Genomic DNA, 19,716 nt, shown 5'->3' with positions numbered 1-19,716 from the left:
TCCAGCTTCATTGTTTTGCCTGTGTACATCCAGTTTTCTTTTCCTTTGTCTTCTCTAGACTTGTTTTGTTTACTCTTTCTAGGAATGCCTTCTGTTTCAACATCTTCTCTTCACATTCTATCCATTATTCAGACAAATTGCCACTCCTACCTATGGAGCTTTTGCTTATAGATAGGCACCATCCTCTAATATCAGGGGCCAGGGTTTTCTATGTCTTAGAAATGCTAAGCATTTAAATATATGTTTTGCTTTTTATTTTCCAACAGTTTTAAAAGGTTTTTGGTTCTTCTAAAAAATTTTAAGATAATTGAATTTTTCATGGCTAGACTAAGCATTTATCTAGTCTCCTAGTCTTTTAGATTTGTCTAACATTGTTAGTCTAGCTGTGAAGAAACAGTCTTTTTATGTGCTTTTAAAGAATTGGTAATAACTTGAATGGTTTTTGGATGGTTCATGTAAAAATACTGTAGGACAGGCTACATTGAGAGGCTTAAAAAGGAGATACAAATAAATTTCTTCTAATGAATGTCATCTTTGTTAGGTATCTGAACTTAGGACTGGAGCTGCGGAAGGACTAGCCAAGCTGATGTTCTCTGGGCTTTTGGTCAGCAGCAGGATTCTTTCTCGTCTTATTTTGTTGTGGTACAATCCTGTGACTGAAGAGGATGTTCGACTTCGACATTGCCTCGGCGTGTTCTTCCCCGTTTTTGCTTATGCAAGCAGGTATTGAGTCATACTGATAAATCAAAAATCTGACTTGACATCAAATTCAAGTCCCCCATGAATTATATCTATAATATTTTGTGGTTGATACTTATTCTATCTTTAGTAGATAAATGATAAAATGACAAGAATGATACAGATTTTATCTGTCTGAATTTTTGGCTCTTTCCTGGATGAAAATGCACTTTATCTTGATGAGTGAATTTCATATATAGTAGTTTTGAATTTCATACATAATAGTTTTTGGAGTCATGCTTTTCTTCATCAAATAATGTTCTGTCAACATACGTTGAATTTGTTTCTCAACAGGACTAATCAGGAATGCTTTGAAGAAGCTTTTCTTCCAACCCTGCAAACACTGGCCAATGCCCCTGCATCTTCTCCTTTAGCTGAAATTGATATCACAAATGTTGCTGAGTTACTCATAGATTTGACAAGACCAAGTGGATTAAATCCTCAAACCAAGACTTCCCAAGATTATCAGGTGAGTGATTTTGGTAACTGCACGCAGATCACTGTTTTGGTAAAATAATCTCTCTCAAAGATCCCTTGAAATACTGAGGAACTGCATTTTGGTCTTTAGACTTCAGTCTCAAGCATTTACCACAAAGCATGAAAAAACAAGACCTTGGGAAATGTGGAGAAATACAAAAACAGAAGTAATCAATGCTAACATTTTTGCTACTGAAAAGAAATTACTAAAAATTTACCACCCACACCATGCCCACTTAGTACTGACTGTTAATCTGAAATAATAACCTACGTTATCTAGGACTCACTGAGTCTTCAAATGTTGGCTTACCTGCTATGCTTCTGGCACAAAGAAGGAGAATTTAAAGACTAAAATTCACTTCAAACTTTTTTGGCTTTTAATTCGAAGAAGATAAACCAACTGCACACTGACTCACAGACTGAACTTAAGCTGGGTTGTTTTAATCCTTTAATGGCATTTGGTCAAACTTGTTACTACTTTTGAAATTTAATGTATTAGTGATTTCAGATACTAACAGATTAAGTTGAAAGTGTTACTCTCTTTTATTTGATATTTAGTGATAGGCTACTCTGTTCAAGTCATATGTCTTATATTATTGGTAAGATAAGATTACAAAGGATATTAGGCAGAATTAGGCAAGGGTCAGTAATAGAGCTATTAAGCACTTTAGGACTTGAGACAAAGGCAAGAGTCATGTGGTAGGAATGATGAGTACAGCGTTAGTTTTAAAACTCATTGACCAAAATTCAGTTAGGCCTTGTTGGTATTTGGGGAGTGGTTTGGGTAGAGGAAGGATGTTTTAGTAAAGGTGATATATGTAGATGGTTATGCAAATGTTGGGGAACTGTAGAAAGATAATTTTGGCTAAGGATCCTGAATAGAACATTGGGGGTAGATTATAGATTGCTTTAAAGGCCAATGTAGGGAATTTGGAGTTGGCCTTATTTGCAGTGGGTGATTATGTAGGGCTTATGATGAGAAAGGGTTAATGTCATGAAAACCACTTAGAAAGATTAATTTGGTGGTCAGTGATGGTTATATGAGATGAACTGGTGAGCGGAAAGAAAATAATATTAAGAAAGCAGTTGAAAAATCTGTGTAATTCGCTTGTAGAAAAAGTACTAGAAAGTAATAGTAGAAAGTAGAAAGAATAGAAATTGACCTAATAAAGAACTATGGGTACAAGAATTTAAAAGAAAGAGCTTGAGAGGCAAGGAAGATGGAGGAGTCCAGGCAAACTCTTAAGTATGTGTAACAGCAGACTTCAAAGGAGCTGTTGCCATAGTGTAATTGGGGAGTACTCTCATGATCAGCATCTTGGAAGAGTGAGGAAGGTAGATTGGGGCATGGCACTAAGTTCAACTACTGCTATGCAAGCAAAGACCCCAGCCAATCCCATAGGGAGTTCCAGAACTGGGATGTTCCTTTGAGTTGTCCAGAATGGAGGCAAGCTGAGACACTGTACCTGTGCATTGGCCAGTCATTGGATTTGCACAAATCTTTGGGAGAAGAGGTGTGATCTTGGACAAGGTCCACCAAAGTCTACCTTCGTCAGCCTGGATCAGTACTGCATCTGGGAACTTCTACCCTCCAAAACATGCTGCAACTGGAGGATGAGTGCTTCTTTCCTACAGGAAGTGGAACTGGGCCCTATATCACAGCATCCACTACAAGAAGTCAAGAAGGGGAGCTTATTTTGGTGGTAGGGCAGATGTTAAATTTGGTTTTAGACATTTTATATTTGGGATTATGACAAGACAGTTGGAAATATTTGTTAGATGTGTAAGACTATATAATAATCATAATCATTTTCATTTTACAGAGAATTTTCTCTTAATTTTTTAGGCCTTAACAGTACATGACAATTTGGCTATGAAAATTTGCAATGAGATCTTAACAAGTCCGTGCTCACCAGAAATTCGAGTCTATACAAAAGCCTTGAGTTCTTTAGAACTCAGTAGCCATCTTGCAAAAGATCTTCTGGTTCTATTGAATGAGATTCTGGAGGTAAAGTAGTTTCTAATTACTCTGAATTAGTTTGTGTTTATATTTATACATGTAGAATTGACATGGTTGTATTAGATTATACATATGTTAGCATATTGTGACTTATTTGAAATATTTTCTTCATAAATTTCATATACTTTAGTGTTTTTAAACAATTTGATATGTATTGGTACTGTTTTCAAAGAAGATTAGGGAATGTGGTGTTTACAAAATATTAATGTTTTCTTTTATAGCAAGTAAAAGATAGGACATGTCTGAGAGCTTTGGAGAAAATCAAGATTCAGTTAGAAAAAGGAAATAAAGAATTTGGTGACCAAGCTGAAGTAGCACAGGATGCCAGCTTGACTACAACTACTTTTCAAAACGAAGATGGTAATGGCATACTGACTAGAATATTCATAAGATTCTGTGTTTTTCATCTTTACTGAGACGTATTTTTTTCTACTCTAACATGTTTGGTTGGACATCAGAAATGAATGAAAATTTTTTTCTAAATAATCCTCTTGGGAAAGAGCATTACTGATAAATGTTTATTCTACTTTTCAAATGTTTTTTGGCATGCATTTCTCAACATATGACCATCTTTTTAGGAGTTTTGCTTCTCTTCCAACATTCAAATTTTCGAAAGGGTGATTTATAACTTTTCACTAGCTGTTAGAAGGACTTTGTCATTTCAGTTTCATAAAAACTGGACTTAGAAAGACAATTTAAAATATTTCATGAGGCTATCTTATTTATATTGTTGTATTATTCCCTTTAATAGAAAAGAATAAAGAAGTATACATGACTCCTCTCAGGGGTGGAAAAGCAACCCAAGCATCAAAATCTACTCAGCTAAAGACTAACAGAGGTAGTGTATGGATTGACCATCTTATGATAAAAGCTTTCAATTTTGTCTTCCAATGAGAAATACTTGTTTTGCAAGTTTTCTTATCTTTGTTTCCTTAGGGATAAAGATTTTTTTTAAATGTCTTTGGTATCCTTTCTTTTTAATTCTTTCAGTGGATGTCCGTTTTTGCCTTGTATCTAAAGATGATAAAATCAGTGTTGCTCTAGGTGCTTTTGATTGAAAGAAGTATGCTGCAAAACATCATATTACAAGAGATAATTTGGGTTAAATTAATATTTGGTTAAATGATGGTTTTATATTAGTTATTTGTGTTCTGTCCTTCATATAACTAATAAGCATTTTAAAAAAATCCCTGTAGCATTTTTCTGGGCTTTGTTTTCCTTCTATTCCCATCTTATTTCCTATTTTCGCAACTTGTTTCCCAAGGGCTATCCAACAATAGGGGATCTGCTGGCACAGTAAATGCTGACTACTAGGGGATCACTTGGAAAAAAATCTGAAATTCAAGATATTTTTATTGTTTTATTATTTCCTCATTACAAAAGCAATGCATGCTTATTACAGAAGAATCAGAAAGTACATCCAGGCAAACTACTATAAGGAACACTAATAATCCCACCCATGAGCCAACCATGATTTTAATTTTAGAAATCTATTTTTTAAGGCCCTTTTCGATGCAGATTTAATTTTTTCTAAAATGGAGTCTGGAATATTGTTTTGTAACCAGTAAATTATTTAAATGCCGATTGTTGGCTATTGTTCCAAGTTAGTCCCATATTGTTGGATGTTTTCTTGGGGATAAATCCATTTAGTAAAAGCAGGTAAGGAGTAGAAAAAAGTGCCACATGAATGAAGTAGAGTATATAATTTTCAAACAGACTGTCACATTGAACAGTTTGGTTTTGATCAGATTTTTTTTGTGGTATATCACACCATGAGAACACCATCCTTTTTAATACACCAAACTTCATGTATTCATACTGTTTTATTTCTTATAAATGAGAAACATCACAAGCCAAACTTTGTCTTACTCCTTAACCTTATAAATTTCTAGTAAGTAGAATCTTATAATCCCTAGTATATAAAGGTTCTGGTTTTTACATTGAAATATATTTTAGAACACATATTTGAATTGGTCATGTATATGTTATTTTACAAGAAGCCATTATTACCTTACTGATTAATGTTCTATTTGTTTTATCACCTTCCAAGAAAAAAATAAGTTCTGTTTCTTTAGCACCTGTTTATGCACCTAACCTACCTTTCTAACCTTTAATTTTCATGAGTCTCTCCACAGACTTTGTGCTATAGCAATAATATAGGTACTTCATTATAACACATTTTTCATATACTCTGTCCTCAAATACATTGAACTAAAATTTGCCTTCTTTTAACTTGCTTGAAATTTCCTTATTTTCCCTTACTCATTATTAGTGCTTACAAAATAAATTTTTAATCTTGCTTGGGTTCCTTTTTCTGTGGTAGTGGTAACTAGTACCAAGATGGCTAGAACAAGTAGGAGATACATGTGTTGAAAGGATTGTTGTGTTGAAAACAAAGGGTGTAGTTAGCCTAGAAACTAAATTAAAAACAATAAGCAACTGATAATAAATTCTGATAATGAATTATACTGTCTTCAAGGACAGAGAAAAGTGACAGTTTCAGCTAGGACGAACAGGAGGCGTCAGACTGCTGAGGCCGACTCTGAAAGGTATGCCATGCATGTCTAGAATATATAGAGGCCTATCGTCACTTTTTCTTTCTAGAAGTAGAAAAAAACTAATTTTCTTGTGAATGAGAGAAAATATATAACAAGATAGTGAAAACTATAAATAGCTGTCTTGGGTATAGAGTCTAAAATTCCATTATCAAGAGCATTTGACTTCTTACGGCGTGTTTGCTTTTGCCAATTAGTTGGCAAGGTCTTTAGTGCTATCTTTAATATGTTGTTTCAATTTCTAATTACATGATGTGACTCCTCTTCAGTTAGCAACTCTTGATTTTGATAATATTTGGGTTCTCTACACTTAATGATAGAATAATTCTGTCTATAATATGGGTATATTGTGTGGTAGAGTGTTTATTTTTGGCTTCTTGTCAATGAAGCCACTGTTAGAGCTGAAAGTTGGTAGCTGTCTTGTATTCATTGGCAAAATTGTATTGTGTGTATTTTCAGTACATAGTTTCACACTATCTTGATTAAATTTAATCAAGAGGGGGAACTTGTTTTTTACTGTGTTTTTGGAATTTATTGCTTAAATCAAGAGAACTTATTTTTTTTCTCACTTCTTGAGTTTCAAAGAAATCTTTTTTGGACAGTTATGGTCCTCGTTTAATTACAAGCTTCATTACAAGTCTGTGGCTTTTTTCCTGTATAACACCAGGTTCCATTATAGTATATAAAATCATTAGCTAGGTTTTCCATGATTCACTTTGCTGGATAGCCAAGTCAGTGTTTTTTGACATTGTTTGATTTTAGTTTTAAGCTAAGTCAATGGAATCAGGCTATCAATTACACACTGATAGAATGTGAGTCAGAAACAAAAAAGTTTTATTTATAAATAAACTGGTTTTAAAGCTTGTATCTAAATTCGTGTATTTTCAACATCTATTTAGTGATCATGAAGTTCCAGAACCAGAATCAGAAATGAAGATGAGACTACCAAGACGAGCCAAAACAGCAGCGCTAGAAAAAAGTAAACTTAATTTTGCACAATTTCTCAATGAAGATGTAAGTTAGGAAAGATGATGGAGGTGGAATCCTTTAAGATTATATCCAGTTATTTGCTTTAATAAAGTTAACCATGTCAAAATCAGAACAAACCTTACATCTTTCTGAAGATTTTCTGCTGTGCGCTTCCATGTTACTTTGGCCTGTATGAAAGCATTAGGACAGCATCAGTTATTATAGTCCAGAACAAATCTGCATCACACAGATTTATCAGAATTTGAGGAGGGCCTAGGAATCTCGTTTTTAAATAGTCTCTCCAAGTGATTCTTATGAACTCTTTATGTTTAAAATCATGTCATTATGGAAAACTTTCAACTGTGACTAGCTAGTAGCTTGCATTTGAGAAGCTTATGACTTAGATGGGCAGAATCAACAAAGATGAAACCGCCTGAGGACATATTTAACAAGTAACATGTCAAGGGAAAATGAAGGAAGTACCACAAACTGGCTAGGAGGAGCTTATCACCAGTGAGGAAGACCAGTATAACGTTCAACAGTTATTTTAACAATCTTATTTTGTGATTCCTACAGTGAAAATGTTTTTGATGATGCTATCTGCCTAGGAAATCTCTCTTCCTAAAGTATTTGCATATGGGAGTCCTTGTTTGTGAATGTTTCCTGGGTTAGGGAGGTGTCAACATAAATGTATATTAACCATGAAGCTGCTCCCTATATTTTTGGCATAATAAAATAATATTTACTGTGGATAATAATTCTAGTGGGAAAATAATGTGACAGGAAGTTCTCTTTATATATGCTACCAATTTATGAGCACTAGGTCAATTTCATTTCTTGTCTTTTGAAATTGACACTTGACCTGACTTATGAAACTTGTACTGTATGAAACTGGTCCTCTTTTCTGCAATACCCAACAAAACACCTTTTCTCTTTATTATTCAGAAATGTCCTAACATGGATCTGTTTAAAGAATTGTGCTTTTTTAGGCTTATTTATTAGAAGCCATTTACTTAAAGTGAAATTTTAAGATGGAGCTAAAGTAAGAGCTAAAGTAAGAGCAATTTGGTTTTTAGAACCAAATTGCTATACATATGTGCCTCATAGAACTTATAAAAGGAGTCAAAGTTACAAAGCAAGATAGTTATTAAGCAAAAGGAAAAATGGTAATGATAGAAAGTCAGTTAAAAATATATGATTGTTCTTCATTCTGTTTGTTGGCTCTGTGTTCTCCTGTGCTTCAAATTCCTTATGCATTGTTATTTTAAAGATAATTTGCAGGGGGTTGGGAGAAGGACTGAAAAGGTACATTAAGTGTGCTGTAAGGAAAAGTCTTAGAAACATAATAAACTAAAATCCCATTCACACATGGCCAGGCTATCCAAAAAGAAAGAAGCCATGTTCTCATGCGGTTCACCATAGTTTGCTTTCTGTGGCATGGGAAAAACAAATTTAAGCACCAAACCTTTAGTATTCTGAGTGTTCAGTTTTTAGACACAGTCATGTAGCCATTGCTGAAACTGTGCTTTGCACTATTAGAGTTAAAGGTAGGGAATGTCCTGCTTTTAAAAGTCATCCCTTTAAAATAAAAGGCTAAGGTACAATAAAACAGATGTAAATCCATTTACCATTTTTTCATTCAAAACTGGTAACTTACAGAAACCACATAGTATTCTTCTCTACCAAGAGGCACAGATTTGCTAAACAGCAAACATGCAATTGTGCCATTGCTCTTAAAGCCCACAGACTTACAGGTTTAAAATACAGACAAAGAACTGATCAGCTCACATTCTCCTGTGAATGGAAACATGCTACTTGACAAAAAGCTATGGTCAACTTGTTTTCTTCTGTACATATATAACTTTGAAGGAGATTTACTTCTAAGAGATACCTTTGCCTTTTCTTTCACCAATGTGCTTCGAGGTAGTTGGTGTCCACCTGTTTCCTGTTTGACAACTGCTCATGGGCCAGGTCATCACAAATCTTTACAATACTAGCTCTATAAATCACAATGTGTTATATATTAAAACTTTGTGCACAGAAATAAAACTGGGGACAATTACGTATTTAAACTTAGGGCATAAAAAATTCACATAATACCATTAAAAAGAGAAACATCGAAATCCGTTTATACTACAAAATTCCACAATGATCTGATGTAAAACATGTAAAAAACATACAAAGAATATAATCAAAGTGATTAATGCTAATGATTTAATATAAAGACAAATCACAGGACTAGAAATACTTCAAGATCAATTGATAAATGCTTATTGTTCAGAAGGAATATTGACATACAAAATAAAGATAGTGCAAGAAGAACTGCAATCTATTTCTCTTCACTTTTGAGATTTTGGTTATGAACTGTACAGCTCGCTAGAGATGCTGTTGTCAAATTCAGATTCCATTCAATGGGACGATTAAGGCACATCTTAACGGGGCTCAAAGGGCAACGTGCTGTATTCCCATCAGACACATTCAGTTTCTCATCAGTTTTCATTTGTAGCATGCTGGAAGAAAAAGTGTAAGGCATTTTAGTTTTACTTTAATTTCCAAGTAATTATCAACCTTGTAAAAGAACATTTAGTTGTTGTGTTTGGACCTCTAAACTTCAGTGTACATAAAGCATTTATCCTGAAAAATACAACAGTTTTCTCTCCCACCTACTTATTGAACTAAATACAATGAATAATGCCATGTAAACTGTAACTTGAGAAGTCACATATGACTGAAAAAGTAACACTGCATATATGGATTACATCAGTATACATCAGAAAAGATATTATTTAACCTTGTGAGCCTGGCAGGATTCAACCCTTTTAACTTGCCCTTTTGTGGATCAGGATGAGAGCCACTTTGAGGAAAAAAAGGGATCGACATTTGTTGCCTGTTATGTTCTAGCCACCTTCGCATGTATTGTCTCATTTGAATTTCGCAAAAGCCAAGTAAGGTTGGTATGCTTATCCTCACAGTAAACAATAAAATCAAGACGACTCCGAGTTAAGTACAAATATGCCTGAGGTCATACAGTCACCTGCCTGGAACTGGAATACAGCCCTTTCTCTTTTCCTTATGCTTGTCTACTAGCTCTCTAATGAGGCTGGAAAATCATCAGGAATTAAACTTACGGCCAGCTCATCAGAGGAGCATGCGGCATCCACAGGATACTTATTCTGGTTGTCTATTTCAAATAATTTTTTACATTAATGGGAAAGTTGGCTTATTTGGATTTATATTAGGTTGGTCAGATCTCTTCAACATTATTCTTTAATGTTCTGGACTGGTGTCTTATTCCACAAGTTCATGAGAACAGTTCCGTCTGTTCCTAAATGTTTCCACATAGGGAACCTTGCTCACCACTCTGCTTAACCAAACCTTTACCCATGCCTAATCCAATCTCACATCTCTCAGCGTCCTCTCAGTAAAACATTGCATTGGATAGTGAACTATTGGGTTCTAAACTATTGTTTCATGTCTAATAGTCTGATAACCCCCTCTAGATCAGAAGGAAAGGATGCTAACATTTTTTCTGTGACGATAAGCACAGTGCTAAATACATAGTAATTACTCAAAAATTCAGTAAACATTTATAAAAAGCCTGTTGTGAAACATCTGAAGCAGAGTGCTACTCTTCAGAATCACAGACACGTGACACTCAAAAGGGGAGCTAGTCCACTCTTTGTGTAATGAATATGCCATCCCTAGTTTTAAGTATTACAGTCCACATATTCAGGTGTGAATCCTTATGTTTATAAACTATTCAGCTCTCTAATTCACTTGACATTTAACTATGGTTAATTAATTTGAACTATATCACTCCTAAGCTTTCTCGAACTGTAGCTCTACAAATCTTCCTATTAGCAATGAGGTTCAGTGTCTCATATTTAAGTGACTTGGTAGAGTTGGGAAATGGGAGCATCCAGACTCCAGTAGATCCCTCCTTGCAACCTCAACCAACCAACCCATATGCCATTCAATAAGCCAAATCCGTTATATCCTGTTTTACCACCACTAACATATCTAACTGCATTCTCCCCAAACAGTCCCAGTCCCATAGAATACAGTTTCAATTTGTATAGATACTAGACAAAATGATAAACTACCAGGTAGCTTAGTATGCATCAAAAGTAGTAAACCACTTTTTTGAAAAGCTAAAACAGATGTGATTAAAAAATGACATATTTAAAGTATATGTGACAAATGAAAGATCCAAAATACAATATTTTCATACATATTAGAAATCAACTGAATTTTGAAAAAAATTTACATTATTATTAAAATGTCCTCAGGGACTTCATTTTTGTTTTTCAAGTTAGCAAAATTCAGATAAAGCCATTTCCTTTCTCCAAGGACTGCTAGTCTTCATATTTGCATTGCTTGTATTTTCAAAGCAAAAGTTTGATGTACACCTTTTTGAGAAACTCTAAGGCAAGCTATAAAAACACAATTATATTAATCAAGATAGATTGGTAGGCAAGTATAGTAAGTATTAAACTCCAAAAAAGAAGATGAAGGCATAGAACAAATAATCATGGTCATAAACAAAAACAAAGTTTGTTTTGTTTGCTGTTTGTTTGACTAAGATGTTTTCATCACAGACGAAGAATACTTTAATAACTACATGATTTTCCTTTTCAAAAACATAAGGCAGTTTTCTTAGGTAACTTTTCTAGAATGGTATACTATAAATTTGGGTACACAGATCCTACAGGTGCACAAAACTATACTTATGTATGGGGAGAAAATGTCAGTTTTGAAAAAAAACTAAATTTACTGATATACAGCTTGACATTTAATTCATATATACTTAAAAACAATGGATATGCAAAGTTTGGGCAGTACTGCTCTATAGAATTCTTAGAATACAGCTATCTTAGGAAATGCTGGAACCAGAGGCATTAGAACATTACAGCTAGAAAGTACCTTTCTAGATGTTTGTTTTTTGAGACAGAGTCTTGCTCTGTGGCCCAGGTTGGAGTGCAGTGGCACCATCATGGCTCACTGCAGCTCCTGCACTCAAGCAATCCTTCTGCCTCAGCCTCCTGAGTAGCTGAGACTACGAGTGTGTGCCATCACACCCAAATAATTTTTAAATTTTTTTGAAGAGACAGGGTCTTGCTGTGTTTTCCAGGCTAGTCTCAAATTCCTGGCCTCAAGCAATCCTCCTGCCTCAGCCTCCCAAAACACTGGGATTACAGGTGTGAGCCACAACACTTGGCCAGATTTTAGTTTTTTAAGAGAGTAGGAAAATAAACTGCCCCTTTTTCAGGTCTTCTAAAACCAGATGTATGTGGACTAACATAAGAACCTGGTTCTCTGATTAGTGCTTAATCAAGACTTTTCAATTCCATTTTCAACACCAGAGTCAATGAAATTATTTAACATTTATTGAATACCTCAGAAAGTGCTTTTGTGATATAAAGATGAGGAGGACACAGTCAGTGCTTTCAAAGAGTATGCAATATAGAGGATTTAAAAAAAATACTCCTTTATATTTGGAAATTAAAATTTTGACTAGTTAGGTTTAATGTCAGGAATTTGCCGTATAATCATACACATCTGTACAAAGTGAAAAATAAATGTTCTCAACTTTTGATGCCATTTTTGTAGAGTTTTTTTGTCTTGTGCATTTTTAAAATAGATAATACATTTGCAAAATTAAAAACATCAATCAGCGTGTAATCCCAGCACTATGGGAGGCTGAGGTGGGTGGACTGGTTGAGCCCAGGAGTCTGAGACCAGCCTGGGCAACACGGCAAAACCCTATCTCTATAAACAGTACAAATATTAGTCCCAGCTACTTAGGAGGCTGAGGTGGGAGGATTGCTTGAGCCTGGGAGGTCGAGGCTGCAGCGCGCTGAGACTGTGCCATTGCACTCCAGCATGGGCAACAGAGTGAGACCCTGTCTCAGGAAAAAAAAAAAAAAAAAAAAAAAAAAAATCAGTCAGTGAAAAATGTCATACAATGGGAAGAAGTCTATCGGTGCTTCTAGCCCCTCTTCTGGGGCAACTATTGTTACCATTTTATTGTCTATTCTTCAGATAGTCCCCTCACATTGAAATATGTAGGTATCTGTGTTTCAACTCTCTCCCTGGACACAATTCTACCATTCTATATACTGTTCTGTATCTTGCTTTAAAATATATATTTTGGATACTGTTTCATATTTGTAAAATGAATACTCAAGTCTTTTAACAGCTACATAGAATTCTACTTTATGGCTAAATCATAATTGATTTTATCAGTCCTCAATTGACAGAATTTTTGGCTGTTTTAATCTATTGCATAAAATAGCAATGATGCATTGAATATTCTTGCATGTGTTCAAGTATATCTATAGAGTTGATGAGGAGTAGAAAAGCTGGGTCAAAAGGTGCTTTTACATTTTTGATATTATCAAAGTGCTCTTCGGAGACTGTACCATTTTACACTTTGATCAACAATGTGTGAAAAGGTCTTTCATTCCTCTAACCAATAATGTGTAATAAAACTTACAGATCTTTGAAAATCTGATGTTAAAAAGTGGCATACCATTGTTTTAATTCGCATTTCTTTTATGAATAAGGTTAAGCATATTTTAATGTTTTAGAAGCCATTTGTGTTCCCTTTTTATGTGTTCTTTGCCAATTAGGATAATCTTTTTCTTGTAGTTATGAAAATTAATCCTTTGTTCTATAGTGATTTGCGATCCCACTCTCCTCCCCCGCATCCAGTTTATATCTCCTTATGTTGATTTTCTCGTGAATCCATTCTAAATTCTATGTCATCAGATTTATCACTTCTATGTCATGGCTTCTCTGTTTCATAAAATTAGAAAGCTGAAAGCAGTAGCAGTTAAGTCATCTGAGAAAGTGACTTTATATGTCTATATCCTGGATTCTAATGAAAGCTCAGCAATAGTATGTATACAGTGGTACTCTTGAGAGTAGAGTTGGGGAAAAGAACGTAAAGACCTGGGCTCAATTTCTGACAATAATCACAATAATAATGTCCCTGGACAAGTAACCTTAACCTCCTGCCTCATTTTCTTCATAAAAAACAAAAAACAAACAAAAAAACACTTTCGCGCCTTATCTTAGAGAGGTTTGACAATTTAATAAGAGCCAATTAGCATGCTTTAAAAACCATAAGGAGCTCTATACAAATACAAAGGCTTAGTTTACTGCGTATTTTGGTGAAAAGAGAAAGAAGTGGGAGGAGAAGTGCTTATCATAAGTAAGGACTCTTCTCTATCAAACTAGGAAACTAATGGAGGTGAGGGTTGAAAAAGGGCAAGAGGAATCTGAAATGGTTCCGTAGGCATCTAAGCCTATTTTTGATTCTTCAGTAATCCCATGGACCCAAAGATAGAGTCCATCTCCACATCTGAATGGAAGTTTATAGAGTATGTGCATTTGCAAAGTGTAAAAGATAGAAATCTTTTGGGAGTCATAGAAATCCAAAGAATTTGTGATTTAAATTAATGATTATTGATAAGTCTAATCTTCACAAAATTGTATCTAGCTCTAATAATTTAAACTTGTATTACTGGAGATATGCAATGTTCATTTCTGTCATAGGGACAATAAACTTGAATGTTACCTAGCTGACTCTTGCAGGAAACAAATTTTGGTATAACCAATACAGGTCTGAAAATATCACTTACAGAACAGTAGCTACGTACCAGGCAGTGTGCTAAAAGCCTTTTTCTTTCTTTTTTTTTTTTTTTTTAACACTACCACATTCAGTCCTAACAACTATTCACTGAAGCTCACAGAAGTAAAATGACTTACCCAAGCCACATAACTCGTGAATAGAAGTCTCCAGGGCCTATGATCTATTACCTTGTAATGCTACTAACTCTTGGATTGTTCTAATTCTGTCATGATTCTCCATGTTAATACCCATTTTTCTATTCTTCAGAATGCTTAACATGTGAGATTAGTGGACAAGTGTATGGTTTATGGGTTTAAAACAGAAAGATGTGCCTAAGGCTACAGTTATAACCCTATCCAGGAGAGTTAAATATTTAATGCATGAAGTTTCCTCATGGCATAAACTAAATAAGCAGCAGCTACTCATATCCTTCAATTCCTGAAAGAGAAGAAGAATGTTAGGGCATAGACTGACATGTTTTTGAGCGCTGACAGAGTATTCTTTAGGTCAAGAGTTTCAGGGAACACAAGTTCATCTTTTTAAAGGGAGACGTCAGCTGTATCAGATAAACTGGGCTCTGGTACAGGATTTGGACTTGGAATAGTTAATGTACTTGACACTGTCAAATTTGAACTCATCTATTTAACTCCAAATTCTGGATGATGGCTTACTTTCTTTTGGAATGGTGTCTTCTAAGTGTTACTACAGTAAAAATTTACTGACTAGCTATTATGGCTCAGCTCTGTCCTATAGCTTGATGTCTCCACAAATCTATCCAAATATCACCAAAGGTATGTTAAGCACACGAACCTAGATGAGAGAACGTTCATGAAGGTCACTTATCATTTCTTCTAACCCTCAAGCAGTACTTACTTAACATATTAGGAGTATTAAAAAAGTGATGGTATCTACCTTTAAGGGTTTTGCAGCTTGGTAAGGAGGCACAGTGAGAAAGTATTCACAAATTACCAGAATAAAACAGCAGCATACAATAAATATAAAGGAGTAACTAAGGACTAAGGGATTACAGAGAAGGGAAAGATTAATCCCAGCAGAGTGGGGAGACAAGGGGAAGAAACATTTGATAACGGCCTTTAGGGATAAGGATGTTGGTAAGCTGGGGCAGAAGGAAGATTTGTAGAGCTCAAGTTCTGATCCTGAGTCCAATCACTGGCCAGCTAAATGCACATTTCTTAATCTTTCTAAGCTTCAATGAAGATAATGAAAGTCACTACTTTTTATGGGTAATGGGACTGTTAAATGAATTTATGTAAAGCACTTGGCATAGAGAATAGAATGCACATAAAATGCCTGGCATTTTGACTGGACACATAATAAGGACACAATAAATGTGAGTTAATGTTAGTACTATTAACAAAACATAAGACAATCGAAGGTACCCTTGTTTTCACTGGGGATAAAATATGGCAGATATGTGTATGATTTGTTTCTGCACTGTACCATATTAGGTTATTCCTGTAACTCTCATACACAGATATAATAATTTAATTTGTGTAGACAGATAATACAGTCGTTTAATTTTGAGTCCCTGGGCTTAAGGGAGATCAAAAGATCTAGCCAAGTAAACAGTTTGTAATGGTGACCATGAGGTCTAAAATGTGAATAAACCGTTTCTTTTGGTTGGCAAACAGGTAAGTTTAGATTGCAATTGCTTTAAAAAAAAAAAAAAAAACACTTAGTTTTTCTCAAAATTTTCCTTTGTTAGGATACTGATGAATTTAAAGGCTTTGGTAGATAAAGTAGAAGATTATATAGACTTTTTCTCTACTTGCTTGCGATTACTGTATTTGGAGTAGAAGAACATGATAGTTAAGAACCAGACTCTAAAGACCAACAGTCTTGGGGTGTAATCCTAGATTTGCAATTTGATACAGCCAATTTCAGGAAAATTATTTATATTAACTTTGTTTTGAGTATAAAGGTGACACGAAGACTGGCACTCTGGTGCACAGTGTGTGGTTAATAACTAGTAAGTGTTATGACCATTAGAGCAAACTATGGCAGTCAGGAATTCACAAGAAAACATCTAGAATAAAAAAAATAGTTTTCTCCTGATAAATGGGAGAGCCACCTGAATTTTTAATTGAATGGAAATGAAGGAAATTATAGTCGGATTAAGGGCAGAGAACCAACAGTCTTCAGAAATTAATGAACACTGTTTGCAATGTTATGCAATTTAGAAATGACGCTTGGCCATGTAGGAACAAAAAAAGACTCCCTGAATTTCTATAATAAAGTATTCAAATACCCAGTAAATATACAAATGTGATTCAGCTACAATTTATAAAAAGAATAAAAATAGGAAATTTTAGTAATATGAAATTAAAAGCAATTAAGTTGTTGATTTAAAACAATGCCAACCAACTGTAAAAGACTGCAGAAACTGACATGGTTTATAACATTCTGAGACCCTGTTTGCATCTATCTGCCTTCTTAAGAACTTACCAATGATCATAATCCTTTTTTTGATACACTATCAATATCAAATTGATTGCATTAATAGTCCCAACTCTTTACTCATCCTTAAATTTACTTTCTTTGCCCTATCATTTTGCAATGTTCCCATTCTGCCTTACCCACGTGATTTGCTCTGGCCAATAGGATCTTAGCAAATACGATGGACGCTGAAGCTTGAGAAAAATTGCTTGGGCAAACCTGCTGAGTTAGTGTGAGGGACACATGGAGCAGAGATAAATGTCCCTCCCACCTGATAGTCAGCTAATACCAGGACATATGAGGGAGGCCAGCCAAGATCAGAAGAACATCCTAGCCTTCTCTGCCAACCACAGACTCATGAATGAAATAAAAATTGCTTATTTTAAGCTAATAAATTTTGGAGTAGTTTGTAATATAGCATTATTGTGGCAATAAATAATAAACCATCTCTTCTCAATTGGATCCTCACCATGAAGCTTAAAAAAGTACAAGGTCTCTCATTCTTTAAAAAATAAAATACAAGACTTTACTCAATGTTTAGTTTTCCTCAAGATAAGTTTTATAACTAGATTAAGGAGTTATCCTATACTTGCTATCACCATTTCCTTAGCTCCTCATTCCTTAAGCGATTCCAATATGGCTTCCAGTGCTTTTACTCCATGAAAACAGCACTTACTAAAGCCATGAATGGCATTCACATTGATAATTCCAGTGAATTTTAGTTTTTGCCCCCTTGGCAGCATTCAATATTGTTGGCCATTTCTTCTGCTATGAACTTGTGTTTCTCCTAAATTCCTATGTCAAAGCCCTAACCCTGAAGGTGACTGAATTTGGGGACAGGACCTTTAGGAGGTAATTAAGGTCATGAGTGAAGCTCTAATCTGATGAGGCTGGTGTTACTGTAAGAGGAGGAAGGGATACCAGAGGGTCCTCTCTGCCATGTGAGGACACAGCAAGAAGGTAGCTATTTGCAAGCTATCTATCAGCTTGCAAACCAAACTTGCTGGACCTTGATCTTGGACTTTCCAGCCTCCGAAACTTTGAGAAAAAAATGTTCTGTCGTTTAAGTCATGCAGTCTATGTTATTTTGTTGTGGTAGCCCAAGGAGACTAAAGCACCCTGTTTCATGAACTCATTTCTTTTGGCTTTTGAGACAAAACACACTTTCCTCTTGCCTCTTCCATCCCAAGTCATCCTACTTTACTTGGATAATGAAAGTTGGAATTTCTCAAGGATGAGTCCTAGTCTTTCTTTTCTCCTTTATTCTATAAAGTCTATTTGGGGGGTCCTCATCCCTACTCACAGTTTCAGTCATCAATGATATCCTAGATGTCTCAACTCCATTCACAGCTTATGCATTACTTATTCAGAAAGGATTTCCCTGCAACTCAACCTAAAGTAGCTCCCCCTAGAAACTCCTATCATCCAATTTCATTAACACAATTTATCACTGCTTTATGTTTTCTATTATTGTTTTTCTCTCTTACTAAAATACAGATGGATGAGAATAGAGATCCTTGTTGTTCTTGTTCAGCATTTTATCTGCAGTACTTGGCACAAGAAACTGGACAAATATTTGCTGAAAGAAAAAAATGATTTCTGCTTCTGGCCATGATGAAGTAACAGGGTAGCTGGGACCAGATACGTGGCTTACTGCCTGGAGAGTTTTCAGGCTACACGATAGGGAGAGAACCCCAACAGAGCCTGGAAATATTCCTGAGTTGGGGAGACAGTGACTGGAGTTCACGAAGTCCCAGGTGACTAGAATCTGTGGGTTAGAGTATAGGAGAGAGATGGGGGTGAGGGGAGAAAGGAGAGAGAGAGACAGAGAGATCTGCAGAGGATTTTCCTTGGGTTAAAGATAAATAAACACTGATCAGTGGATAAGTATTTCCCAAGTCTGTGAAAAGAATCAATGAAAAGGACCAGGTAATAATTTTCTGGAGGATATATAGAACTGGATATAATTGACCTCCTGACACATGCAGCATTTAGTAAAGTCCTCAGGTGGGTATTGGATTGCCTCTATAGTGAGGTCAACTTAGCCCTAGAGCAGGAGTTCTTAACCTCAGCTTCACTAACATTTGGGACCAGATAATTATTTGTTGTGGGGGCTGTGCTAGACATAGTAGAATTTTTAGTAGCATCCCTAGACTTTTTCCACTAGATGCCAATAGCACCTTCTAAATGTAATAGTACAAAATGTCTCTGTACATGACCAAATATCCTCTATGAGGCAAAATCATCCCTGGTTGTAAACTACTGTCTGAGATTAAAGGCGGTTCTGGCTCTGCCCAACAATGCTTAAGACATGAAAGAATCAAAATGTTTCTCAGTAAGTTAATGGTGTCCCAGAACAGAGACCAAGAACATTTAACATTGCAAAAATTCCAGATCACGATAATATAAAATTCACAATGTCTGGCATCCCACTGAAAATTACCAAAAAAAATATGATCCATAATGAGGGGAAAAATCATTAAAGAAATAAATAACACAGATTGTGAAATTAGTACATGACGATGTTAATGGAGATATTTTAAATACACTTCATAATTTCAAGAAGTTGAAGAAAGCATGAGCATGACATGGACAAATATGGTAGATATAAAAAATACGGAATTTGAACTTCCAGAGTGGACAAACCATTTATAAAATAAAAAATATCCTAGATGGTATTAATAGCAGATTAAACAATGCCAAATAAATGATTAGTGAACTTAAAAACATAGGGACAGTAATATGCAGAATGAAAGTAAGAAGAGAAAAAAAAAACTAAGCAAAAATGAATTGAGTATCAGTGACCTGTGGGATAAATACATGTGATTTATATTCCAGAAGGAGAGGAGAGTGGAGAGGGACAG

At 35.1% G+C, this 19,716-nt stretch overlaps 2 protein-coding genes across 13 annotated transcripts in view; one reads left to right on the top strand and one right to left on the bottom strand.

Annotated features, from left to right (window-relative positions):
- NCAPG (non-SMC condensin I complex subunit G) overlaps nt 1-7,465 on the top strand; it is a 32,985-nt gene extending 25,520 nt beyond the window's left edge. The window contains exons 15-21 of one of the 2 annotated variants that reach the window (XM_010368009.2): nt 542-723; nt 1,033-1,207; nt 3,062-3,223; nt 3,457-3,595; nt 3,987-4,073; nt 5,715-5,784; nt 6,690-7,465. In XM_010368009.2, the coding sequence (XP_010366311.2) occupies nt 542-723; nt 1,033-1,207; nt 3,062-3,223; nt 3,457-3,595; nt 3,987-4,073; nt 5,715-5,784; nt 6,690-6,813 (939 nt within the window). In that variant the 3' untranslated portion in view covers nt 6,814-7,465. The remainder of the gene's footprint in view (nt 1-541; nt 724-1,032; nt 1,208-3,061; nt 3,224-3,456; nt 3,596-3,986; nt 4,074-5,714; nt 5,785-6,689) is intronic. The other variant, XM_030922837.1, reaches the window with a different exon arrangement.
- Nucleotides 4,585-19,716, bottom strand: part of LCORL (ligand dependent nuclear receptor corepressor like) — a 182,993-nt gene continuing 167,861 nt past the window's right edge. For 8 of the 11 annotated variants that reach the window (XM_030922726.1, XM_030922740.1, XM_030922750.1 and 5 more), the window contains one exon: nt 9,127-9,269. In XM_030922726.1, the coding sequence (XP_030778586.1) occupies nt 9,256-9,269 (14 nt within the window). In that variant the 3' untranslated portion in view covers nt 9,127-9,255. Of the gene's footprint in view, nt 9,270-19,716 lie in introns of all 11 variants that reach the window. The other 3 variants (XM_010368012.2, XM_030922797.1, XM_030922826.1) reach the window with 1 other exon arrangement.

This window comes from Rhinopithecus roxellana, chromosome 2 (assembly GCF_007565055.1).
Source record: "Rhinopithecus roxellana isolate Shanxi Qingling chromosome 2, ASM756505v1, whole genome shotgun sequence".
NCBI classification, from domain to species: Eukaryota; Metazoa; Chordata; class Mammalia; order Primates; family Cercopithecidae; genus Rhinopithecus; species Rhinopithecus roxellana.
The sequence above is the reverse complement of the archived record's forward strand: the minus strand, read 5'-3'. Positions and strand labels throughout refer to the sequence as shown.